Raw genomic sequence first — 24,550 nt, 5'->3', positions numbered from 1 at the left:
TAGCCTACATTATAGGGCTATCAATCGCCACTTACATTAAATTAAATAAAACAGAATCTTCCTCACGTTTTCGGTGATTCCCTAGTTTTTTTTATTTTTATATTAAAAATTGTTTTAATCAGGGCATTTGTCCGGATGGGCTACAATTCTCTCTCACTTTTCCCTTCAAAAAAGAAAAAAAAAGCGGTATTGTCGAGTCCTTGTTTTCGATATGTTCGATGTTTGCCTTGATTGGTTTTCCCTGAAGAGAATTACGTTATTGAAAACGAAAGTAGAGTGATGCACGTTTCATTGTGTTTTACCGTGATGAGGGGGGGAGGGGTGCATAGCAAGTTCAACTTCAGACTAGAGTAACGACGAGACGAGATGAATCCTCCAGTTTCTTGCAGCGCTCCGGTCTGCAACGCTCTGAAAGCTGCCACAGTTCACACCAAATGCAACGAGACGGTACGGTGCATCATCTTGATAGCACAACGACTCTTTGTACTTCAGTCCAACTTCCGACTTTTCGGCTATTTTTTGTAGCTGTATATATCATTTGTTCCGTCTAAATATGAATGAGGATACGGTTATTGATAAATCGAATTGTTATTGTTGTTCTTATTTTCATTTAGGGGGGCTTAGGAACATTTTGGGGTAGCTTCAGCCCCCCTAAAATAGGCCTAACGACGTCCCTGTCTTCACTAATCATGAGTTCATGTTAAAGTAACTATTAATTTAGGCATTAGTACATGATTATTCATGTACCCTTATTGTAAAGTGTTACCGAAATGATTATATCCAGACGTGGTGGAATTTGGGAAAGTGCGACTCATAGAATAGTGCCGCACACAAACTAGCATTGTCAGCCTATTCCTGCTTTTTATTTTTGTTGCAGTCACTGTTGAAAATCGGAATAGATTTTTTGACATGCGCACACTGCATGAATATACAGAGTTTCCTGCGCATACTAAATATTCTCTTACATTGGTTCTTTATTGTTTTAAACAGCAGACTTAATTTAACTCTGATCATAATTTAGAGACAATGAGCATATGAACCTTTGTGCTATGCTGCTTATATTTATCACGCATTAAAAATCCCCTTCCCGTGCCTAAAAGCAGTCGTCTGTGGATGAGAGTCTGAAACAAGGATTGGTGGGACGTTGTCCTGCTCCACTTCACAGACGCGGAGTGAAAAGAGAATTTTAGGATGACGGGACACTCATTTAAAATGACACTTTATTCAACAGGAAGAACATCAGCGCGTCATATATCATTGCACACGCACAGTCCTTCAGTTTCGGTTTTCAATCCGATCAAGTGTTTACATGTCCTCTCAATCGGATTAGTTAAGGAATAAACCACCCCTTTCAATCCAATCGAAATTTAATTTGGGTCGAGCTCAATCGGATCGATTAAGGTGTTTACATGAAGGCTTTTCAGCCTGATTGAGCCATCAATACGATTATTAACAAATTATTTGGTTGCATGTAAACGTAGTCTGTTGCAATGAGCCTTTTGTGAAGCTCACTTATTGGCTGTGCTGGTGTAACATCGAGAACACAGAGAAAGTCTCGCGACCCCCTATAGAATGATCTGGGACCTACTAGTGGGTCGCGACCCACTGGTTGAGAAACACTGATTTAGACGAAAAAAGTACATTTCTCAAAATATTTTATGTTCCACAAAAGAAAGTCAGTCAATATGAGGGTGAGCAAATTTACTTTTAACCTTTTTTTCTTCTCCCGTGCACCTTGACTAACACTGAGATCATGTTACATGCTGTACAAGGAACTTGTAGCATTACACATCATGCTCAAAATGCCAATTATCAAAACTTGTTGGCTGACTGGTTTTAGAGAGATTTTAGGCACTTTTCAGATTGCCAGATTAGGAGCCAATAAGATAAACCATCTATGATCAGGTCAAACCAACTAAGACCAGCAACCCTGCTTAGACTGTTTTGAGAGCAGTTTTTGTTTGTTTGTTTGTTTGTTTGTTTGGTTGGTTGGTTGGTTAATTGGGTGTTTTTTTTTTTTTTTTTTTTTTGATGACCTGATATGGTGCAAAATTAACATTTTAAGAAGAAGATGACTATGCTAATACTAGTTTTATAACATTTGAAAGGCAAAGTCAGAGAAAATGCTAGTAGCATAACCATAGATGGTTGACATCTATGGTTACAAAATGCAAATACAAAATGTCCTCATTCAAGTGTCACCGGGTGACGAATAGGAACTATGATGAATGGAACGAGTTCCCTTGGGGAAACATTTCCGGTGTAACACCAGGCCGGTTCCGGCGGCCTGTCATGGCTGCCCATATTGATGAGCAACAGCTGCGGTGGATAATAGGCCTATGTCACACTTCCTGCTTCCGGAACGCGTAGTAGGGATTCAGAACTTCCGGTCAACAGTATTTCTCCATAAGGATTTATATTATCAGCCATAATGTCTAAACCATCCGAGGTAGATTGACCAGGAGCTATGAGGTTGTGAAACGAAGGTTTTTGCTCCTGTAGAAGCTATAAGTTCGTATGAAATCAACCTTGTTTTAAGAAAAACATGTTTTATCCGCGATCTTATGAAAAAAAAACTACACTACCCACAATCCTAAGCGTAGCAGCAACGTCTGCTGATTGGTCCAACTCGCTGTTACCACAGAAACGTTTACCTAACTGGCGAACGGCCCGCCGCTGTTGTTGTAGTGCACCGGGTTGCTCTGCGTCAGGACGTAGATAGCCATAACTCAGCTTTCACGCTTTTCCACTTGAGAGTTTTCATTTACCATCCGAACCACATCGTCATATGTGACTTCAGGCAGGTTGCGGAGAGATTTGGTCCAGCGGTATCTATCGGACTCCGCCATTGTAAAGAGCTAACCGGAAGAGCTGTATCCCTACTAAAAGACGTACTTCCGGTCTTCAATTTGTTCGTGATATAGGCCTATCAAGTGGCTATTTGAGCGTGTGTTGGGAACGAGTGAGCGTGCGTGGTGGTTTGAAGAGAGAGAAGCGGCAGGTCGAAGGGAGGAGTGCGCAGGCAAGCAGAGCGGTTGTGATCAAAGTCGAGGTTACGAGAAGACGAGAGGCAGAGGCGGCAGGACGGCAGCGGAAGTAAAGACGGTTGGCGTGGCGAGGGAAATGAGTGGGGTCTGAATTGCAGATTGTTGGTCGAACTCGGTGTCTCCCTTTTGAAAGTATCCTAATAGTGGATCGGCCGGCCCCGACGAGCTGAAGTGAGGGTACACTTTTCACTGTTAAACGGTGTGTCATTGCAGTGTCTGACGATTGAAGTGAGCACGTTGAATATTTAAAGTGGTTTGATACATGCACGAGTGTTTGAACGTTTGATGTTACCAGCACTTTGAAAACTTAGTCGGAGACCATCTAGTCTGGTGGAGTACCAAGAATTAATGTGAACATAGAGGACCTGATATCCGCCACCACATGCTGCCATCGTTGTCCTGTGGTAAGAAGACTCAGTTGTTAACTGCTGGATTCTGTACTCACCACTGCTGTTCTGTGAACATAGAGAAACTGCTATCCGCCGCTGCATGCTGCCATCGCTGTCCTGTGGTAAGAAGACTCAGTTGTTAACTGCTGGATTCTGTACTCACCACTGCTGTTCTGTGAACATAGAGAAACTGCTATCCGCCGCTGCGTGCTGCCATCGCTGTCCTGTGGTAAGAAGACTCAGTTGTTAACTGCTGGATTCTGTACTCACCACTGCTGTTCTGTGAACATAGAGAAACTGCTATCCGCCGCTGCATGCTGCCATCGCTGTCCTGTGGTAAGAAGACTCAGTTGTTAACTGCTGGATTCTGTACTCACCCCTGTTGTTCTGTGAACATAGAGAACCTGTTATCCGTCACTGCATGCTGCCATCGCTGTCCTGTGGTAAGAAGACTCAGTTGTTAACTGCTGGATTCTGTACTCACCACTGCTGTTCTGTGAACATAGAGAAACTGCTATCCGCCGCTGCGTGCTGCCATCGCTGTCCTGTGGTAAGAAGACTCAGTTGTTAACTGCTGGATTCTGTACTCACCACTGCTGTTCTGTGAACATAGAGAAACTGCTATCCGCCGCTGCATGCTGCCATCGCTGTCCTGTGGTAAGAAGACTCAGTTGTTAACTGCTGGATTCTGTACTCACCCCTGTTGTTCTGTGAACATAGAGAACCTGTTATCCGTCACTGCATGCTGCCATCGCTGTCCTGTGGTAAGAAGACTCAGTTGTTAACTGCTGGATTCTGTACTCACCACTGCTGTTCTGTGAACCGCATTCTGCCATCGCTGCCCTGTGAGGGATCCTATTATCCGTCGCTGCACTCCAACTGCCACTGGCCTGTGAAAGAAAGGTGACACCCAGTTAGCTGACGCTGTCCTGTGAAAAGAGAAAGCCCACTGTCTGTTGCCACCCACCTGTAGTCCCTTTCTGTAGTTATTGCCTTCCGCCTACCATATACTGCTCGTTGCTCCCCACCAAAAAGGTCCTGGTCCTCCGTCCAATCCCCGTCGTCCTGTGGAAGAGAGGTGACACTCAGTTATCTGATGCTTTCCTGTGAGAAGAGAAAACCCACCGTCTGTCGATCCTTACCTGTAGCCTCCTGTGTCCTACTCATTACTTGCGTTGGCCTGCTGTCTGCCATCTGAAGGGCCTGGCCTTTGGACCAATCCGTCTCTCGTCCCTTTTTCCCCTCCCCCCTTCTATTGTGGTCCTGTGAGCAGAGTTTCCCAGTCCTTGCTGTTGCTTAACCGAAGGCATCCGTCCCTTGCCCCTTCCCCTCCCCCCTGTACCAATCCGTGCAAGGAGGTGATCAACTGGAGGTGATCAACTGACCTGAGCCTTCCTCCACTGAAGCCCCGTTCTGATGAGTGACCCTTATGAAGAGTTCTGGGGCAGTGACGTTCCTTTAAAGTGTTTTTATATTCAATAAAAAGAATCAAGTTTTTACATCACGTCGTTGTCTGGCTTTTGGTGTGTCTTGGTGTAGCTCCTCTGGAGTGGTGGTTGTCCTCGGCACTAGCGGTGACATCAAGCGTTTTGCAAATGTAAATATACAATAAGTTCTTATTTGAGCGCTTCACACAATGAGCTTAAACCAATGTGCAAATGTCACCCAGATCATCAGCTTGCACATCCAAGAGATTTTTTTAAATGAAGGGTGTAAAATGCATCAATGTGATAATAAAATTTTAAAGATTGATTATGAATTTTTATAATCAATTAAAGCTGCAAGCAGCGATGAAAGGGCCCTCGCACCCGTGCCATCAACACTCGGTGGCTTTAGGAAGGCAGAGCATGGTTGGGAAATGTACATTTAAGGAGGTATATATAGTAAGAGTATGTCAAAGTCAGTTACAAAATGTTTTGTATAATGGTGATAATAGCATGCTTCATGACTCAGCTAAGTGTTGCTAGCATGTTCAGTCTGTTTCTAGCATGCTTAGTACACAATAATTATGTGGTTAGTACTGCATTACTGTGTTAACCATGTCAGTTTCTGTTGCCAGTAGGTGGCGTTATGACTATAACTGAATATGAGCATGGATGTGTGTTCAGGACAGAACTCTTATCAAACATGTGAAGTTTGGTGCAAATTGGACATTGCCTTCTTGAGTAACAACAAAGTCATGTTTCATTGAATTAGCATTCTTTAGAACTTAGCTAAGCATTGTTAGCATGTTTTAACATGTTGCTAGAACGGCATCAACGTGTTAAACATGTCACTTCCTGTTGCCAGTTGGTGGCGCTATTACTATAACTGAACATTCTCATGTAGATGTGTTCAGGCCATGACTCTTATCAAAAGTGTGAAGTTTGGGGCAGATTGGACATTCCATGCCTGAGTTACAGCAAATTCCTATTTAATTGCAATAATAGCATGCTTTAGCACTTGGCTAAGAGTTTGCTAGCATGTTTTAGCATGTTTCTAGTATGTTGTTAGCATGTTTAACACTTGCTGGCACTTTTTTATATGTTATTAGGAGTCCACAACAGTGTTAAACATGTCACTTCCTGTTGCCAGCAGGTGGCGCTATGACTGTAACTGAATATAAGCATGGTCATGTGTTCAGGACAGAACGCTTATCAAAAGTGTGAAGTTTGGGGCAGATTGGACATTCCATGCCTGAGTTACAGCAAATTCATATTTAATTGCAGTAATATCATTCTTTAGCACTTAGCTAAGTGTTTGCTATTATGTTTTAGCATGTCTCTAGTATGTTGGTAGGATGTTTAGCACCTACTGGCATTTTTTTATATGTTATTAGGAGTCAAGAACAGTGTTAAACGTCACTTCCTGTTGCCAGCAGGTGGCGCTATGACTATAACTAAATATGAGCATGGACATGTGTTCAAGAGATAACTCTTATCAAACGTGTGACGTTTGGGGTAGATTGTACATTGCCTTCTTGAGTAACAACAAAGTCCTGTTTCATTGAATTAGCATGCTTTAGCACTTAGCTAAGTATTGCTAGCATGTTTTAATATGTTTCTAGCATGTTTAGAACTCAATGGCATTTTTAACATGTTGCTAGAACGGCATCAACGTGTTAAACATGTCACTTCCTGTTGCCAGTAGGTGGCGCTATTACTATAACTGAATTTGAGCATAGGCATGCGTTCAGGCCATGATTCTTATCAAACATGTGAAGTTTGGGGCAGATTGGACGTTCCATGCCTGAGTTACAGCAAATTCCTATTTAATTGCAGTAATAGCATGCTTTATCACTTAGCTAAGTGTTTGCTAGCATGTTTCTAGTATGTTGCTAACCTGTTTAGCACTTGCTGGCTCTTTTATATATGTTATTAGGAGACCACAACAGTGTTAAACATGTCACTTCCTGTTGACAGCAGGTGGCGCTATTACTATAACTGAATATTCTCATGTAGATGTGTTCAGGCCATGACTCTTATCAAACGTGTGAAGTTTGGGGCAGATTGGACATTCCATGCCTGTGTTACAGCAAATTCCTATTTAATTGCAGCAATAGCATGCTTTAGCACTTAGCTAAGTGTTTGCTAGCATGTTTTAGCATGTTTCTAGTATGTTGTTAGCATGTTTAGCACTTGCTGGCACTTTTTTTATATGTTTTTATATGTCCACAACAGTGTTTAACATGTCACTTCCTGTTGCCAGCAGGTGGCACTATGACTGTAACTGAATATGAGCATGGTCATGTGTTCAGGACAGAACGTTTATTAAAAGTGTGAAGTTTGGCGCATATTGGACATTGCCTTCTTGAGTAACAACAACATCCTGTTTCATTGAATTAGCATGCTTTAGCACTTAGCTAAGTATTGCTAGCATGTTTTAACATGTTTCTAGCATGTTTAGACCTCAATGGCATTTTTAACATGTTGCTAGAATGGCATCAACGTGTTAAACATGACACTTCCTGTTGCCAGTAGGTGGCGCTATTACTATAACTGAATATTATCATGTAGATGTGTTCAGGACAGAACGCTTATCAAAAGTGTGAAGTTTGGGGCAGATTGGACATTCCATGCCTGAGTTACAGCAAATTCCTATTTAATTGCAATAATAGCATGCTTTAGCACTTAGCTAAGAGTTTGCTAGCATGTTTTAGCATGCTTCTAGTATGTTGTTAGCATGTTTCGCACTTGCTGGCACTTTTTTATATGTTATTAGGAGTCCATAACAGTGTTAAACATGTCACTTCCTGTTGCCAGCAGGTGGCGCTATGACTATAACTGAATATGAGCATGGCCATGTGTTCAGGACAGAACTCTTATCAAACGTGTGAAGTTTGGGGGAGATTGGACATTCCATGCCTGAGTTACAGCAACTTCCTGTTTCATGGCGAAACATCGAAATTTGTAAGGCCGCCGAGGACCCGCCCTTCGACGAAAACTCAAGATCTTCGCAATTTAACGTCGCAAAGGCCTTAAGATTACACTCACCAAATTTGAAGATGATCAGATTAAAACTGTAGGAGGAGTTCGTTAAAGTACGAGGCCTGAAAATGGCAAAAACTGCACAAAAATCTGAGAGGAAGTTCAAAATGGCTGACTTCCTGTTGTGTTTAGGGCTATGCTCCAAGAGACTTTTTTGTAGGTATTAGGTCATTACACGTATGTACCGAATTTCGTGCACGTACGTGGAACGTTGCAGGAGGCGCACTCCGTTGAACTTTTATAGGTGGCGCTATCGAGCCATTTTGCCCCGTCCAATTCTGAAACCTATATCAGATGTAAATTTTCGCCAGTTCTGACGCGTGTGCAAAGTTTCGTGAGTTTTCGCGCATGTTTAGGCCCTCAAAAATGCAATTCAATGCGGAGAAGAATAATAATAATAATAATAAACAGAGCAATTCCAAGAGGGTCCTCACACCATCGGTGCTCGGGCCCTAATTATAATGACTAATTATGCCCAGTGTTAGAAAGAAGGTTTGAATGCACTCTAGCAACAGACTGAGAACTGAGGAAACAAGCATGCTCTTTATTAAGAAAGTTTACAGATATTAGCTTTCTGCATTATTTATAATTGTGTGCATCCAAGTGAGCAGAATACATGCTTTTATTTTGGCAGTTAACAGTTGTTATATTAACACATTTTTATTTGTCAATTATTATGAAGAGTAACTGAGATTTTTATGACAACCCAAATAAACAAAAAATAAATAAAAATATTTAAATAAATAATAATAGTAATATTCTTCTTGTTGGAATTTGAGTAGCCGAAAGCACGCTTGCATGCCTTTCCTCCGGTGGCCCTGCTCCCGCAGGTCATTAGCCAGATCAGGGAAGACAGATGGTTGGTCCTCCATTTGGCCCCGCTCTAGCAGAGACAGTCGTGATTCCCCGGCATGGTGCAGCTGCTGACGGCAATTCCTTGGCCTATTCTGCTGCGGAGGGATCTCCTCTCCCAAACGGGTGGCTCAATCTGGCACCCTCAGCCGGAACTATGGAGCCTTCATTTGTGGCTCCTTGATGGGGACCTTCGCACCAATCTCGAAGTGTGATGAAAGGAACCTAAGATGTAGGAGCCCAATCACCCCAAGGTGTCTCTACACCCTTAAGAGATCTGTCTTTTCCAAATGGTGCGCAGTCCGAATTCATGACCCTGTAACTTGTGACGTGGCATCAATTCTTGCCTTTCAGCAAGAGCAGCTGGGCGTCGGGCGGACTCCATCCAGGCTCAATATGTGTCGGCCCAGACAGCAACATTGTGTCGGCCCAGATCCGGCCCACATCTGGTATACATGTATTCCACACGTACCAGATGTGTACCGGATCTGGGCGGACACTATGTTGCTGTCTGGGGGCTATTGAGGTATATCACGCCCCCATTGCTGGCCAGTCAGTGAGTAGGAATGAGCTGGTTGCTAAGTTCCTTAGGGGAGCCCGAAGGCTGAACCCACCTGGCCCCCATATATATATATATATATATATATATATATATATATATATATATATATATATATATATATATATGGTTCCAACTTGGGACTTGTCCACCGTCCCGAGGGCCCTTCGAGGCCCTCTGTTCGAGCCACTACAGTCAGCCGACTTGCAGGTGTTCTCACTTAAAACCGGTTTATTGCTGGCACTAGCTTCGGTAATGCGAGTTGGAGATCTGCAGGAACTTTTCGTTAGTGCATCCTGCCTTCAGTTTGGACCGAGTGACTGTAAGGTCATCCTTAAGCCAAGGCACGGTAATGTGCTTAAGGTGTTATCACTCCATTTAGAGAACAGGTCACAAATTTGACAGTTCTACCTGACTCGGCGGATTAGCAGTTGTTACATTTGCTGTACCTGGTTTCTCACTGAGTGTACATCGAGCGCTCCAGCCATAAAAGCTCTTAATAAAATAAAAGCATAAAAAGCAGCTTTTTGTGAGCTTTGGAGTCTGCACCAAAAGGGTGCCGTTAATGAAGCAAAGAGTGTCCTGTTGGATAGTGGATGTGATTGTACGGGCCTGCGTATCACTAAGTCTGCAATGCCTTATTGGAGTGAAGGGCCACTCCACCAGGGGAATGGGCTCCTCCTGGGCTTGGTCGAGATTGTCTGTTTGTGACATCTGTGCAGCAGCCGGTTGGTCATCATTCTCTACGTTTGCCAGATTCTATAATCTGGACATCCCCGCTCTGCAGGCGCAGGTCCTGTCTGCTTGAGGGTTAGACCATGGTTCAGCTTCAGTGCTGAAGTGCCAACTAGTCTCTCCCTATGGAGGATCCCTTTACCACTCTACAGATAAAGCGTCGTCTGGAAACTTAATTCGCGTATCTACCCCGAATTGATCAAATAAAATAAAATTCTGTATCAAAAAAAGGAAACACCAGTACTTTGTTTAGGCTTGGTTTGTAGGGAATTCCAAACCTGCGCACATATATTCAAATGCACATAACTGTAGAACCAATTCTTAATGCGCATGTGACCGCCATCAGCGTTTCTCACTGGTTCGCGTTTAAAGTCTGTGAAGAGAGAATGGTGTCGTCTTAGCGGCCCCTAATTTAATAACAAATGATCGTTGCGACGGTGACCGCACAATCTCAGTGACCGCACACCAATGGTTCAAGTCTTACCTCTCAGGTGGGTCCTTTAGGGTGAGGTGTCTAAGTCACAATATCTAGCTACATGGGTGCCTTTGTCTGTGCTTGGACCACTTCTCTTATTCATCTACAAGTCATAACTATGATTCGTCATTCAGAAACATGGTTTCTCCCATCACTGTTATGCTGACGACACGCAACTCCACCTCTCATTCCAACCAGAGAATCCGACGGTTGCTGCTCGCATCTCAGCCTGCCTGACAGACATTTCTTGCTGGTTGAAGGAACACCACCTTTAACTAAACCTTGCGAAGACAGAGCTGCTTGTGGTCCCGGCAACCCAACACTACACCACAACTTCTCCATTCAGCTAGTTTCGTCATCCATAACTCCATCAAAGTCAGCCAGGAACCTTGGAGTTGTGATTGATGATCAGTTAAGCTTCACAGACCACATTGCTAGAACTGCCCAGTCCTGCAGATTCGCCTTATACAACATTAGGAGGATCAGGCCCTTCCTATTAGAGCATGCTACACAACTCCTTGTCCAAGCACTTGTTCAATCCAGACTGGACTATTGTAATGCTCTCTTGGCAGGTCTTCCAGCTTGCACTGTCAAACCTCTGCAACTGATCCAGAATGCTGCAGCTAGAGTGGTCTTTAACGAGCCAGAGAGAGAACAAGTCACTCCTCTCCTCACAAAATTGCACTGGTTGCCAGTTGCTGCTCGCATCAAATTAAAGGCACTGATGCTTGCCTACAGAACAACCACTGGTTCTGCTCCCTTTACCTAAACTCGTTACTTCAGACTTATGTGCCATCCAGAAACTTGCGTTCTGCAAGTGAACGTCACCTCGTGGTGCCATCTCAAATAGGCACAAAATCGCTTTCACTGACCTTTACCTTGACTGTTCCATGCTGGTGGAATGACCTGCCCATCTTGAGCTCAACCTGAGCTGCTGAGTCCGTAGCCATTTTCAAGAAATGGCTGAAGACGCATCTTTTTCGGCAACACTTGATCCATTAATACTAACACTTTCTTTTCTCTTCTACTCTATATCTAGTTTTGTTTTATTACAGATACTGCTTTAGACTAAACTGGGAAGTTCACAGCACTTACATATTGTTGTCCTATTGTTAGTTTAACTCTGTGGCTCTCAAGTGCACAGATACTGCAGCGGTTGAGATCAACAGAATAAAAAAAAAAAAACACAGCCGTTTCAACAGCGTCAAGTGCGTGAATAGCAGTTAGCGCTCTGCCTTTATAAAGCGGCATTGAATGGCTGTTACACTGAATCGTTCTTCTTCAGACTGTTGACTTGTCATCGTTGGAACAAGCCTAACATAGAAGTTGCTTGCCATAGAAAAGCACCTCTTCAGCGGACAGAATCAAAAGCTGCTATTGTGAACACGCCACTCCGCTGCTGTGCGTGTTCCAGTGAGAAGACGAACAAGAAGCTGAGCTTGTGAGGCGCTGTCAAAAGCAGTTATTTAGACGCTTTTATAGATTGTTTATATTGTGTATATATTTTATATATTTATATATTGTACTGATTTTTTTAAAGGTTTAAAGGGGGGCGCGACCAAAAAAATTGTAAGTTGCTTTGGATAAAAGCATCTGCTAAATTATTCAATGTAGGCCTAAATGTAATGTAAATGCACTGAGGTTATATTAGTAACACAAACGTTACTGTCCACAACCAATGGGGGAATCCATACCGTTTATTTCCTATATGAAGTAAAACTATGGAATATTCCACTCATTACATCACCCAAATGAAAATATGAGAAACAAAATCACGTCATGATAGAAACAGGCTGGCTCATCTATGATGCTACGAGAGTGAGCCAATCACCTGTGCTGTTTGCCACAAATATGCAGAGAAAAACTTTATTGTCATAAAGACAAAAATCTATTTTAATAAAAACAATATGCAACATACAACTTAAGAAATATGTGTGGCTGTTAAAGCCTTCCTTGTCTAACTCCTGCACTACATGTTCTTCAGATCATCATGGTATTTAAGCAGCAGAAGCTGGTTTTGTAAAGAACTAGAAAATAATACATTCTTTGTGAAATGTAAACTTCTGCTGTGGGAACAGGCTGTATACTTAAGAGTGTAAGGTGTCTTGTGTTACAGCACATTTATGCAACGTTTTGGGATGGAATGAGGAAGTATGGACAAAAACATGCTATTAAATAGGCTTAGTAGGTCCAGTCTAGAACTTATTAAACTGTTAAACTTATGTTTAAGTACAAAATATGTACTTGATTCAGTCCAATGTCTCCTGAAATTTCCATCAGAAGCCTTAAGATATTGCAATAATCTGAGCAGAGAACAGCCATGTCTCATTCTAGCAAACCTGTTCTGTAACCTGTTTTAACACTGTGCAGTAAAATCATCAGGAGCATTTATTACTGACAGATAAGTGTGGAATGAAGGTAAAGAGTTTGACTTCCACATTCCACACCAGATATGTTTTCATGCTTTTTGTGAAATGATTGAAGTGTGGTTCTGCTAATGTTCTTTAAAATAAATGCTGCTTGGCTTGATATTTTGTTTAATGCAATGACATTCAAGCAATTTTAAGTGGCTTAAGTGTCTATGGGGTTTTATACTTTTTGATACATTTTAGCAAACATTATACAGTTCTCTCTAAAATAGCAGCCTTTTATTGCAAAAAATGTTTTAAAGCAGAAAATTGTCCAGTGATAAACCCAAATTCAGCATTGTTCATACTATGCAAACCACACAATTGTCAGCTTCACTCAAAAAAAAAAAGTTTCAGAGGATCACAACAGCAATTTGGTCCTTTACTCATGGCTGAACACAAAACATTAATTTGTTTGACAAGCATCTAATCACATGATACTCTTTACAAATCCGCATCATCTTTAAAAACAACTGCACATATTGACCAAATCTTAATTACACCACACTAACCACACTGTAAAGTCAATACAATACCAGTAAGAGCATCATTGGCTCACTGAGAACACTTGTTGGGTAATTTGTCACACACACACACACACACACACACAAAATTCAAAATGTATGCAAGTGCTACAGAAAATCTGAATGGCACATTTGTAGTTTAAGATAAGGATGATTGCACAGGAATAGTCTCTCTTAGCACATCGTTCAAGCTTTGTTATGGAACACTGATGAACTTAATGGAAGAGATCATGAACAGTATGTCATCATCTTTTCTGAAAAGCGCAATGAGAAAATACAAAGAGCTGGTATGGTATAAAAATAAATGATACTGGCAAGTCCAACTTATTGCCTGTGGTATGATTATTAGTTTGGCAATAAATAAAACTACCACATTAGAGGAACTTTGGCACTTTTAATGTAAATGTTAATGTAATCTATCCGTTGTCTATTCTTTACCAATGCGTGTGCCGTGAAAGGTAGAACAGACCCTTATCTACTAAGCTTGCTCTAACTCTTAAAAAGAAACTACGGTGTCACAAAACCAAATAAGTACTTTTCATTGCCTTCTAATGACCACTTGCCCCACATAATACTTAATATGTCCAAGACGGAGAAATCTACATCACATTTACAGCAAATTGCTCAACGGGTACAACTTAAACCAAAAAGAACCTGCTACAGAATAAACCTTAAACAAGAGGAAATCATTTCATCTGTAATAAAAAGTTCAATAACATAACATTTTTCATTAAAATGGAATAATAACATTCAAGTTGAATCCTGTGAAGTAGCTGCGAGGTGCAAATAAATAATGACAAAGTCGTGAGCAGCTTGTTTTACAGTTCTTAGATAGAAATAACTTGTATGTCCAATTTCATGGAGCAGAAACGGGGACAACCGACTGCTCATACAATTAAAGCAGACTTAATTGGCTCACAGCAGGGTCTAGCGGCAGACTGATGAGTCCTTTAACCAGGCCAGAAAAATGACAAAACCGTAGCTGGCCGTTGTTCAGACTAGATTGTATTCCTTCAGTGTGAGCTGCAAGATGGTGTCCTTGACAGCAGCAAACACGAATCTGATGTTTTCTGTGTCAGTGGCGCAGGTGAAATGAGAATAAATGATTTTTTCGCAGTCTGGATTCAGGTCGACAAACATCTTCAGGATGAATTCCCGTGCGGCTTGAGCATCTCTCTGGGCTCCTTGCAGAGGAAAACAGATCTTGGTTAATCATCTGAGATTTTACTTAAAATAACCTCCAACTTGGACTACGTTCACACTGTCAGTCCTAATCTGATCATTTGTGTATCCGATTGGATTCGGACTGTGTATCGTAGTGATGGGCGCTTTCGAAACGCTGCTTCATGAAGCCTTTACGAATCTTTTGCTTCAGAGCGTGTATCAAACTGCCAAAGTCATGTGATTTCAGTAAACGAGGCTTCGTTACGTCATAACTGTTTCATAACGTTTTGAAATTTCAATGGTTAACCAGTGGATTTTAACCGATCTCTGATACATTTTATACATGTGTAGACATTTTAATGAGATATTAGTATAATCAAAATGAATAATAGTGTCTTATTGGCCTGTTTATCCATGGAACAAACAAAAAAAAAGCCCTAAAAATGTATAAAACAACACATATTATACAGACACTTGATATTTAATCTTAAATGTTTAGTTAATTCCATTTGATAGATTTCACTTTCAATAAAACATTAATCAGTTATGATTAATGTTTGGCCTGAGTTTTTGTTGTATTTACATTTTTGACCAGCAGGCGTCACCAGTGAATCATTGTGATAAGCACTTGATTCAATTGATTTGCAGCTTTGAAAGGCTTTGTTTCTCCCATTACTAGTGTATCGTAACTGTTCAGGGCTGCGTTTCCCAAAAGCATCATAAGCCTAAGTTGTTCATAGAGACCATTGGTGGCAATTGTTCTACGATTAACTTAGGCTTATGATGCTTTTTGGAAATGCAGCCCTGATCTGATTTGTGTGTCCCATTGCTCTCTCTCTCTTCCATGGCAATGACGTTGTGTTGGTAGGACTATGCCAAAAACATTTGCAAAGTTGTATTAGAATATGACAATGTGTAGCTGCAGTGCTGGACTACTAATGAAGCAACGACAGAAATGGAAGTGGCTTTATTCCATGCTGTCATCTCTGCCGCACAGTTAAAGAAGTGAAGACATCCCATTACTGGACCACAGAGATGCCTCCATTATATTATGGTTTTCTGCGTGACCTGCACATTGACAACACCAACACTTTCTGCAACAACGTCTGCCGTGTCTTTGTTTTACGTGGCGTGAGAAAGTGACGTATAGGTAGAAAAGAAGAGAAGAGCAATGGATTTCCAGATATGAGATTTTAATAGGATTTCAACCCACATATGAATGTAGCTTGAAACAGATTTGTAAAAATTGGATTTCTTGTGATTTTTTTTGCCGTTCCCACTTGCTAAACATGATCGGATTTCAATTGGATATGCACAAACATGTGGACTGACAGTCTGAACAAGGCTTTATAAAGTATGAGCAATAGTATTAGCAATGCTTTAACAAGCACCACAGAAAGACTCATGAAAAGCTACATAATGGATCATGAACTTACAACGGTAAATAAACTGATTATTAAGACCATTAGTTAGTTTCTAAGAAAATAGATTAAACAAAACAACAAAGTATTTTTAGACTTACCATCATATTCAGGAAAGTAATCTACAAGATGTGAAAACATTATTTTCTCTTCCAAAATGTCTTTCTTGTTCAGAAAGAGAATAACTGATGAATTCTGGAACCAGGGGTATGTTATTATCGTCCTAAACAATGCTTTGCTTTCCTCCATTCGATTCTGTGGGGAGAAATAACATAACGGGGCCATTTAAGTGGTTATTTTAGTCCTACTTTAGTCCAGCAATCAACACTAACATTCAGTTCACTGCTTCTGACAATTTCAGAAAAAAAAAAAAAAATCAAAGTACTTTCATTCAAGCATTGCTAAAGTTTGCCAGCTTGCCATTTAAAGTAAAAAAAAAAAAAAAAAAAAAAATAGTTCAGTCTCTACTGGTTACATGATCACATCATTCAACCAGAGCACGGAGAAAGCCAAAGTCAGTTTTTATACAGTCAGTATAGGTACAAATTTGATTAAAACGTTTAAAAAAAAATGTAGTGGTGTAATTATGTAAAAAAAAAAAAAAAAAAAGAAAGAAAGAAAGAAAAAAAGTTCATCATCACACATCAACAAATGTCCTCCTGCACGTTGGTAACTGCAATAACTTTTGAGGGTATTGATTTCACAGATTGAATTCAGAACAGTAAGTAATATTTCAAAACAGCTTTACTACTTTTTATTCTTTAAGAAATAAGAATAAATAATCTTGCAAAATATAATTTTATATCCATATCTATATTCTAGGGGCTCTATATTTTTATTCAAAATATTCACAAACTTGTTAACTATATCATGACCTATATGATATATTCCGACGGTCAAATATGTGGAAGTGAATGTGTTTTGTCATTTAAACATCTTTATAATGATCATGCTAGTTGATCTATACCACGTGATGGCCACCATGTTAGTTTGCACCACAATTCAGAGAATCGGATTTAGCCTACATCATGTAAATTCATCCATTTCTCCCGAAATGCACCAAAAGTGGATGGTGAACTGGGAGAAGAATAGAGTAAACTTTATAGTTTCCTACACAATGTGTAGGCCTATCTGAAATGAACAAATCAAATTATAATTGAAAGGATTATTATTGCAGATTATCAACACATCACATTAGTGTTGATGAACTGAAACTGAGAGGTCACATATCAGATATGAGGGGACAATGCCCCCTTTTGCCCCATCGTGGTGCCGGCCCTGTCCCGAAAATACTGCCATTTTTACAGTGTAAATAAAATCTATCACTATTTTCACTGTGTAAATAGCAGATTACTAAGAAATGCTGTTTTTTCACTTAGTGTAAATAGAATCTATTGCTATTTAAACAAAGTGAAAATAACAGCATTTCTTAGTAATTGCTATTTACACTAAGTGAAAATAGCAATAGATTCTATTTACACTGTGTAAACAGCAGCTATCGCTATTTGTACTTATTTTCTTTGCGATAGCTGCTATTTACACTATGCTGTTTTAACATAGTGTAGTATTTACACAGTGTAAATAGCATCTATTGCCACTGCCAAAAAAAAAAAGACATCTATGAATGTATAAAAACACTGTAGTGATTTGTTTAATATAAAAGTTAAAGATGCAAAAAAGATGACATTAGATTATGTCACTGAACCTTATATTATCAATGAAACATCTGCGCTGAAAAAAAAAATCCATCACACAAACTAGTGTGTTCTGCCAGCTTTTTAAGTGGCGACTAACAGCTTTGACTCCCTCTGCTGGTACTTCATTTACCTCATTGTCAGACTCTACCAGAACTTGGTCATATTCACTGAGTGCTACCAGGAACATGATGGAGGTGACGTTTTCAAAGCAGTGGATCCACTTCCGTCTTTCTGACCGCTGTCCCCCTACATCCACCATCCTGATGAGAAGGAGGGGTCATGAGGTTAAAAGATCACACGCTTTGGGAGCAGTTTGGGAACATGCACGCATCTGAGCACTGGGCTGTATTTTTATATCAGTGTAGTACTAGATGAACACCTGACTAGAAGAGTAACTGTAAAGAGAAGACTTACCTGAATATGACACTGTGTAGGTCGAAGGGATATTCAATGATGCCTGTTGTGGGCACTCTCACCCTGAGCACATCTTGCTGGGTGGGAACGTAGGAAGGGTTGGCGATGCGATCTAGTGAATTTAGGTAACTGTAGACAAACAGCAAACATTTTACAGTTCTGAGACATCTCTACTGTTTTCTACTGCAATATAAGAATATGTCCAAGTTGCATTTTACCTCAAACAATAACAACAAAAAGTATAATATGTAATTTATTCTGGATAAAGGAAGCATATCTTGTTGGCATTTTTTTGCACTGTGAAAATATTTAAGCTAATTAAGCACATTCCCCATTCTCAGTAGCGTATTTTAATTTTTTTCCATTTATTTTTAAGAACATTTTAAAAAATGAAATTAGAAAATTATACATTTATTTAAAAAAATATATTTTCTTTTTTCACTACAGTGATAAAACCGATTTTTTAAAACAACTGTTTTGTGTAGATTGGAATATAAAACGTGCAGAGCAATTTAGATAGTATAGCTGTCAGAATTACATGATGGTTTAGCATATTAGTTACATCTTCTGCAAAAACTCATTTTACTCACTGTTTGTCAGACTACAGTTCAGATGATAAATCTTTCTCAGAGAGATTTCAGAGAGTCCCCCTGTAGCCAATAATTTTATCCCTTAAAACTTTTAAACGTTTTTTCCTAGAAAAAAAAAAAATTTCAAAATGCCTTAAAATACTTTGAATGTAACTCTACACCCTTGTCTCATTTAGTATACGCAGTTCTATAAATATATGCAAACTAGCCCAACCTCCACTCACTCGCACCAGCTCAGAGATCCACACGTTGACTTTATTATTTACAAGGTAGTTTGTGGCATCAGAAACACCAGCCATTTCAAACCGCGTTTTTGAGACTGTCTTTGGTTCACTGCAGTTTTAAGAAGAAAATACTCAGCAATAGTGCTGACTTAATTTGTACATGGTTTTTCTTAAAGCATATTAAAAACATCACATAGACATATAAACAACATTAAAAGCTTGATTTTCACCACAGGGGGACTTTAAGTATCAATTTGGTAACAAATGTTGAAAGTAACAGTAAAGAGCTCAGATCATTCGGTCTTGGGAGAATTTGATGAGAAATGTTTGGATGAGAACTTTGAGTGCAGACTTTGGTGCCCGTTTCCTAACAAGGATACTCAGAGAAGCAGAAGACTTCATTTAAAGCCCCATGTGTTCCCCATTTAATCTCATTGGCGTGTAGGAGAAACAACTGAGACATTAGAGAGGTCTCATTGTGATTCCTCTTTCCTATGGAAGGTAAAAAGCACTCACTATTTTGTGGAATCCGAGAGCTGGTATTCTCTCCTCCGGTCATAGCACTCCTGAATTCCTGGGTCATTCCATAAACTCTTGATGGCATCTACATAGGGGTTGACCAACATGAAGACCTTCTCTACATCTACTTCTCTGACAATGTTTGCATTGGCCTGTGAAGAAAGCATTTAAAAACAAAGCAATGCATTTAAACAAGTGATAAGAAGCTGATGCTTCAGCCAATGGGACACAATCAACACTAAACGTCATGCTCTAACCCACTTATACGTAACCTGGTTACAACTTTATTGACCCGTTTTACTTGAGACTCAAATTTGTTAAAGTACTATTTGTCTAAAGTTCTCACTTCACCTGACCCAATAAGATGGAACTTGATTGAGGCTGTGTTCCATAATATTTCAGCTACGCACAATGGAAAATGGGTTTGCCTTTGGGGGTATCTACAAATGGAAAAAAGCAAGACGGCACATTTCTGCAAGGCAGTAAAATGGTATAATTAATTTCATAGCTTGGAGGGGTAATTGTGTTAAGCCTGGGCAACATGATTAGCCAAAGTGATTGTATCTCTCTCAGGGTATTTGACTCAGTGTTTGACCTACTTCATGGCAAAGTTATTTGAGTGGCACCTAATCAATTTGAACTTCAGTGTGTAGTTTTATACACATAAATGCATTTGGAGCAGTGGCAAGCAGCACAATTAATCTGACACATTAAGCCATGACTCTCAAGCAGGCAAAGCAATTTGAGTCCAACTCGCAACATTTTCCCCAATTCACTACAATATTTCCATATCCAGGGCTTGACATTAACTTTTTTGCTCACCAGTCACTGTGGCTAGTGGTTTTCCATAGTTACTAGCCACTCAGCATTTTCACTGGCCACAATTTTGACATTGATACCATAGGGAAAAACTGCCATATAGATATTTTTAATATTATCTCATAATTTGGCGGCCGGTATATTAGGCTGCAGTCACTTTAAGACCTGACTCAGGAACCCATTATACTGTTTTATATAGCCAATATACTTGTCTTGTGTGCGCGCACTTTGGGTGTGAGCACAAAAGGGAATGAGTAAAATTATGCTTAATATGAGCAATCCCATGGTAAAATTCAAGCCCTGTAACACCAACAATATTCATCCGGAGCAAATGAAATGCATGACTAAAGGGTTTGTGTGTAACTCGCTGTTGGAGAGATGAGATCTATCCTGCGGAAGAGTTTCAGATATTTCAGTATTGATATGTATCGAAAAATCTATATTTTTGACAACACTAGATTGCACTTAGTTTATTTCAGATGCCTTTTTAAAAAGACTACGATTGAAAAATGTATATTATATAAAATTCAACCCGCCAAAGTGGCTAGTAGGAGTGACTGTTTACACGCCACAGCTGAAATACACACTCATTTGGCGGGTTGGCAGGTGTTAATGTCAAGCCCGGGTCATATCTATAGAAGACGCAAAAAAAAAAAAAAAAAGCCAATCTGTAACATTCACAGCACTATACATTCCTTCACTTTGAAAGCCTGGGCTCACCCTTTAAAAGTTTTACCTGTGACCATGTCAAAGTAACGAATGCATAACAAATCCACAGACACATCACAAAAGAAAGAGTGAATGAGTACGACAAATTATTGTACCTTATTATGTTCATATTTGTAAAGGATCTGGAGAGTTTCCATTGCTCGTATCATGGACTGCAAAGATGTGAAGATGTTTTGGTAGACCAGCTTGGTAAAGCTTCTCCTGTCCTCTTCTGAATAGCCTGAGCCATGAATGATTCTCATCTGTTTAATAAAGGTGCTTTTCCCACTCTCTCCAGTTCCTGAAAGTTGTAACATGTGAAAAGTAAAGTGTTAGCAGTGGAAAAATCCAGTAAATTCAACAAACTGGTTTGTTTGAATGGTTCTTTCCCATAAATCAAAGCAATACACAGATTTTCTTGAATCATCACTCCAAATATGTTCTGATGAAGTCTATGTCAAGTCAAGTAAAGTCACCTTCATTTATATCAGAGCCTTTTACAATACAGATTGATTCAAAGCAGCTTTACAATGATAACAGGAAATTAATGCCACAAAGGTTGTTTTGGCTATACAGCAGCTGTACAAGAAAGTCATTGTCTAGCTTAAGTAAGTTTTTAATTGATTAATTTCCATTGTAAAAATCATTAGTTATTAACTTAGGGGCCATTACACAACACCGTTTTCAACTGAAAACAGAAAATTTAATGCGTTCTGGCTGTTCATTTACAAGACAACAGTGTTTTGGTGGCCTGGGAATGCAAACTTTGAAGTAGGTTTCAAAGTGCAAGTTTTTGAAACGGGTTTTAAAATCGGTACTGTTAACTTTAGGGGCTTTTGCACCGGATAGTTCTAGGAACTAACCACCAGGATGGTTCCATTCACATGACCTTTATTTTGACGGCGCTGTGAAACGCCAGAGCCTGAGCAAACAAACAATTCTCGCATTCTCCGTGTTCATTAGTTTACGATCTGTCTAACAGTCCTGTCTAATATGTTATTAGATAGAACTATTATACATAGAAAGTAGACTGTAATGAAAAGTTATTAGCGTATGCCATGTGGAGATGCTATGGCAGAAACACATAATCATGTTTCGCCTGGTCCCCTCAAAGTTGCGTTGGATTTTCTCCTCCGCGTAAAGGTTAAGAGGCCTATCTATCACCGTTTTCCATGTTCGTAGAGTTAGTTTGTGGAGTAAATATATAGGCTATAATCTGTGTGTGTACTGGTGTTTCGCGTGCGTTCGCCAATCAGTGTACACTAAGGTAAAGTAGGAGCTAAATTAGTTCCTCCAAAATAGTTCCTAGTTCCTGCAGTGTGAACGCGCCAAAATCCGGGTACTTCCACCAATAGTTCTAGGAACTATGAAAAGGTTTGGTGCGAGCCTTTGTGTAAACTTCAAAAACGTGAATCTGTGAAAACGGTGACGGCGCATAGTATATTGGCATGTGCGTTTGAATGCGTATGTGCGCAGTCATGTGCAGAATTTTGTGTTTGTATAGTTAAATAATCAGTTACATCATTAAGTAATCAATTAAGGTATGTAAATGAGCCTGTTTTCAATAAGGTTAAAGATTGTAGCTATGTTTTGGAACATGGTAGCTTGTTTCTAGCTGTATGACCATCAATCACGTTCCCAAAACCAGCTTGACCACTTAAGGATAGTTCACACAAAAATTAAAATGTTGTCATTACTCAATTACTCACCCTCCAAAAGCTTATCCAAACCTGTAAAAAATATATATTATGGAATTCAATGGGTGGCGCCAACTCTCTGGTTACCAACATTCTTTAAAATATCTTCTTTTGTGGTCAACAGAACAAAGAATCATACAGATTTGGAACAACATGAGGGTGAGTAAATGATGACAAATATTTATATCCTTTTAAGATGATAACTGGTAGATGGTATCTTTCCGGTCCAAGACAGCGAACTTACACCAACTAAAGACCAGCTAATGTCCAGTTTAGACAAGTAAAAAAAAAAAAAAAAACGCTGTTAAATTGAATTCCAGCATAGAGAAAAATAGAAGGACAAAATATCTCTCTCGCTCTCTCTCTCTTTATATATATATATATATATATATATAATAAAATTATTCAGGAATTAATCTTAAAGGACCTTTAAAATAATGATGATAATAGGCTTTGTTATAGGATATAGCATATAGCTATTATAAATGTTTTGCGAATCGACTCGAGTGACTAAAAAAGGAATCGAAACAAAAGAACAATTAGCCGATGCATCGATTTCACATTTTGTTTACAAGCACTAAAGCACGAGTATGCTAAGAGATCCCACCGCACCTGCAACAGTTGTCCCACCTGTCGAGTTTATAAGATTGTAAATATAGCGGATATTTACCTTCCTCTAAAAAAAAAAAAAAAAAAAACACGACGTGCAGTGGTCGAAGACACTGAATCCGTTACCTAAGAAACGTATTTGAATGAATGTTTTTTTATTTTCAGATGCCAGTTTAAAAATAAAACTATTTGCAGTTGTTACGCCTTGACACATGCACGCAAGTTTTGGTAGAGTCGCACGAAAGCACCGGCTCGTACCCAGCAGGAGCAGTTTGAGCTCGCGCCGAGCGTCTTTCTTGTCACGGCGGAGCTGTCGCTCGATCTCATCGTTGATCCGCCGCGCTTCTTTCGCCTCCTCGCTGAGGCAGCACGCCATGATGGAGTCCAGCGTCATGATTCTTTTTACGAGCTTTTCAGCAGTTCCATTGAAAGAACATCAGTCCCAACTCAAATGCAATCATCCAGACGAGGCAAGAGAAAGAGTCCCCCTGTAGCGCGTTGAGGAGAGAATCCAAACCACATTCAAAATGTGTCAGTGACTGAAATCCTGATGCGGTGTGAGCTGTTTTGTATCATTCACAAAAGCAACAGATCCTTTGGAATTAATAACTCCATTGCACGTTGTTTTTATATTTGGTGTTCAGTATTGAATGTCTTTCTTCAATACAGTGATAGTTCCTCTTTAGACTGAGTTAAAAGCTGTCCATGAACTTGTGGTGGGGATTATTTGCATGAATGGTGTTGCACCCGTGTAAAAGTCGATCTCCACACCGGGCGTGGTATCGCTGAATATGGCCGACAATTCCCTGGAATGACGTTTCCAAACGTTGTGAACGCGACAACACTCTCGCTCATCGTACAGGATCCGCGCGTTTGAAGCGATTGTGTAATTTAGTCCATTAGGTTCTTCACGCCTGTTGATTTAAATGCCTGTTTGAATAGGCTCGATTTTGACTCTCGACTCTTCCATATCATGCAATAGGGATGTATGATTCTCGAACGAATCATTATTTTGAACAGACTCTTCTTAATGTTTCGAACGAACCGATTAGCACGCATTTGTGGAAAAAGGTATACCGTAAAGAACTTTGTTTAATAAACCGTACGACGGGTGATAATTTGTTTTGTTTTTTTTAACATGTAAATGAACAAGCACAAACGGCAATATTTAGCCTACCTTAACATTTATTTTGCTACAAAAGTAACGAGTAAAATGATCAGAGGGACTATTCT

The 24,550-nt window shown here is 39.9% G+C and overlaps 1 protein-coding gene across 1 annotated transcript; it reads right to left on the bottom strand.

The window, feature by feature from the left end:
• Positions 1 to 13,544: 13,544 nt before the first annotated feature.
• On the bottom strand, positions 13,545 to 24,318 carry gnaq (guanine nucleotide binding protein (G protein), q polypeptide). Its single transcript, XM_079871146.1, has 7 exons — positions 23,576 to 24,318; positions 21,128 to 21,312; positions 19,482 to 19,636; positions 18,152 to 18,280; positions 17,868 to 17,997; positions 16,142 to 16,295; positions 13,545 to 14,639 (listed from the first exon to the last, which is right to left on the bottom strand). The coding sequence occupies exons 1-7, from the start codon at positions 23,709 to 23,711 to the stop codon at positions 14,449 to 14,451; spliced, it is 1,080 nt and encodes a 359-aa protein (XP_079727272.1). The 5' UTR covers positions 23,712 to 24,318; the 3' UTR covers positions 13,545 to 14,448.
• Between the last annotated feature and the right edge of the window lie 232 nt (positions 24,319 to 24,550).

Source organism: Squalius cephalus (genome assembly GCF_949319135.1).
Source record: "Squalius cephalus genome assembly, chromosome: 5".
Lineage (NCBI taxonomy): Eukaryota > Metazoa > Chordata > Actinopteri > Cypriniformes > Leuciscidae > Squalius > Squalius cephalus.
Note: the sequence above shows the minus strand (reverse complement) of the source record. Positions and strands in the feature narration are given on the sequence as shown.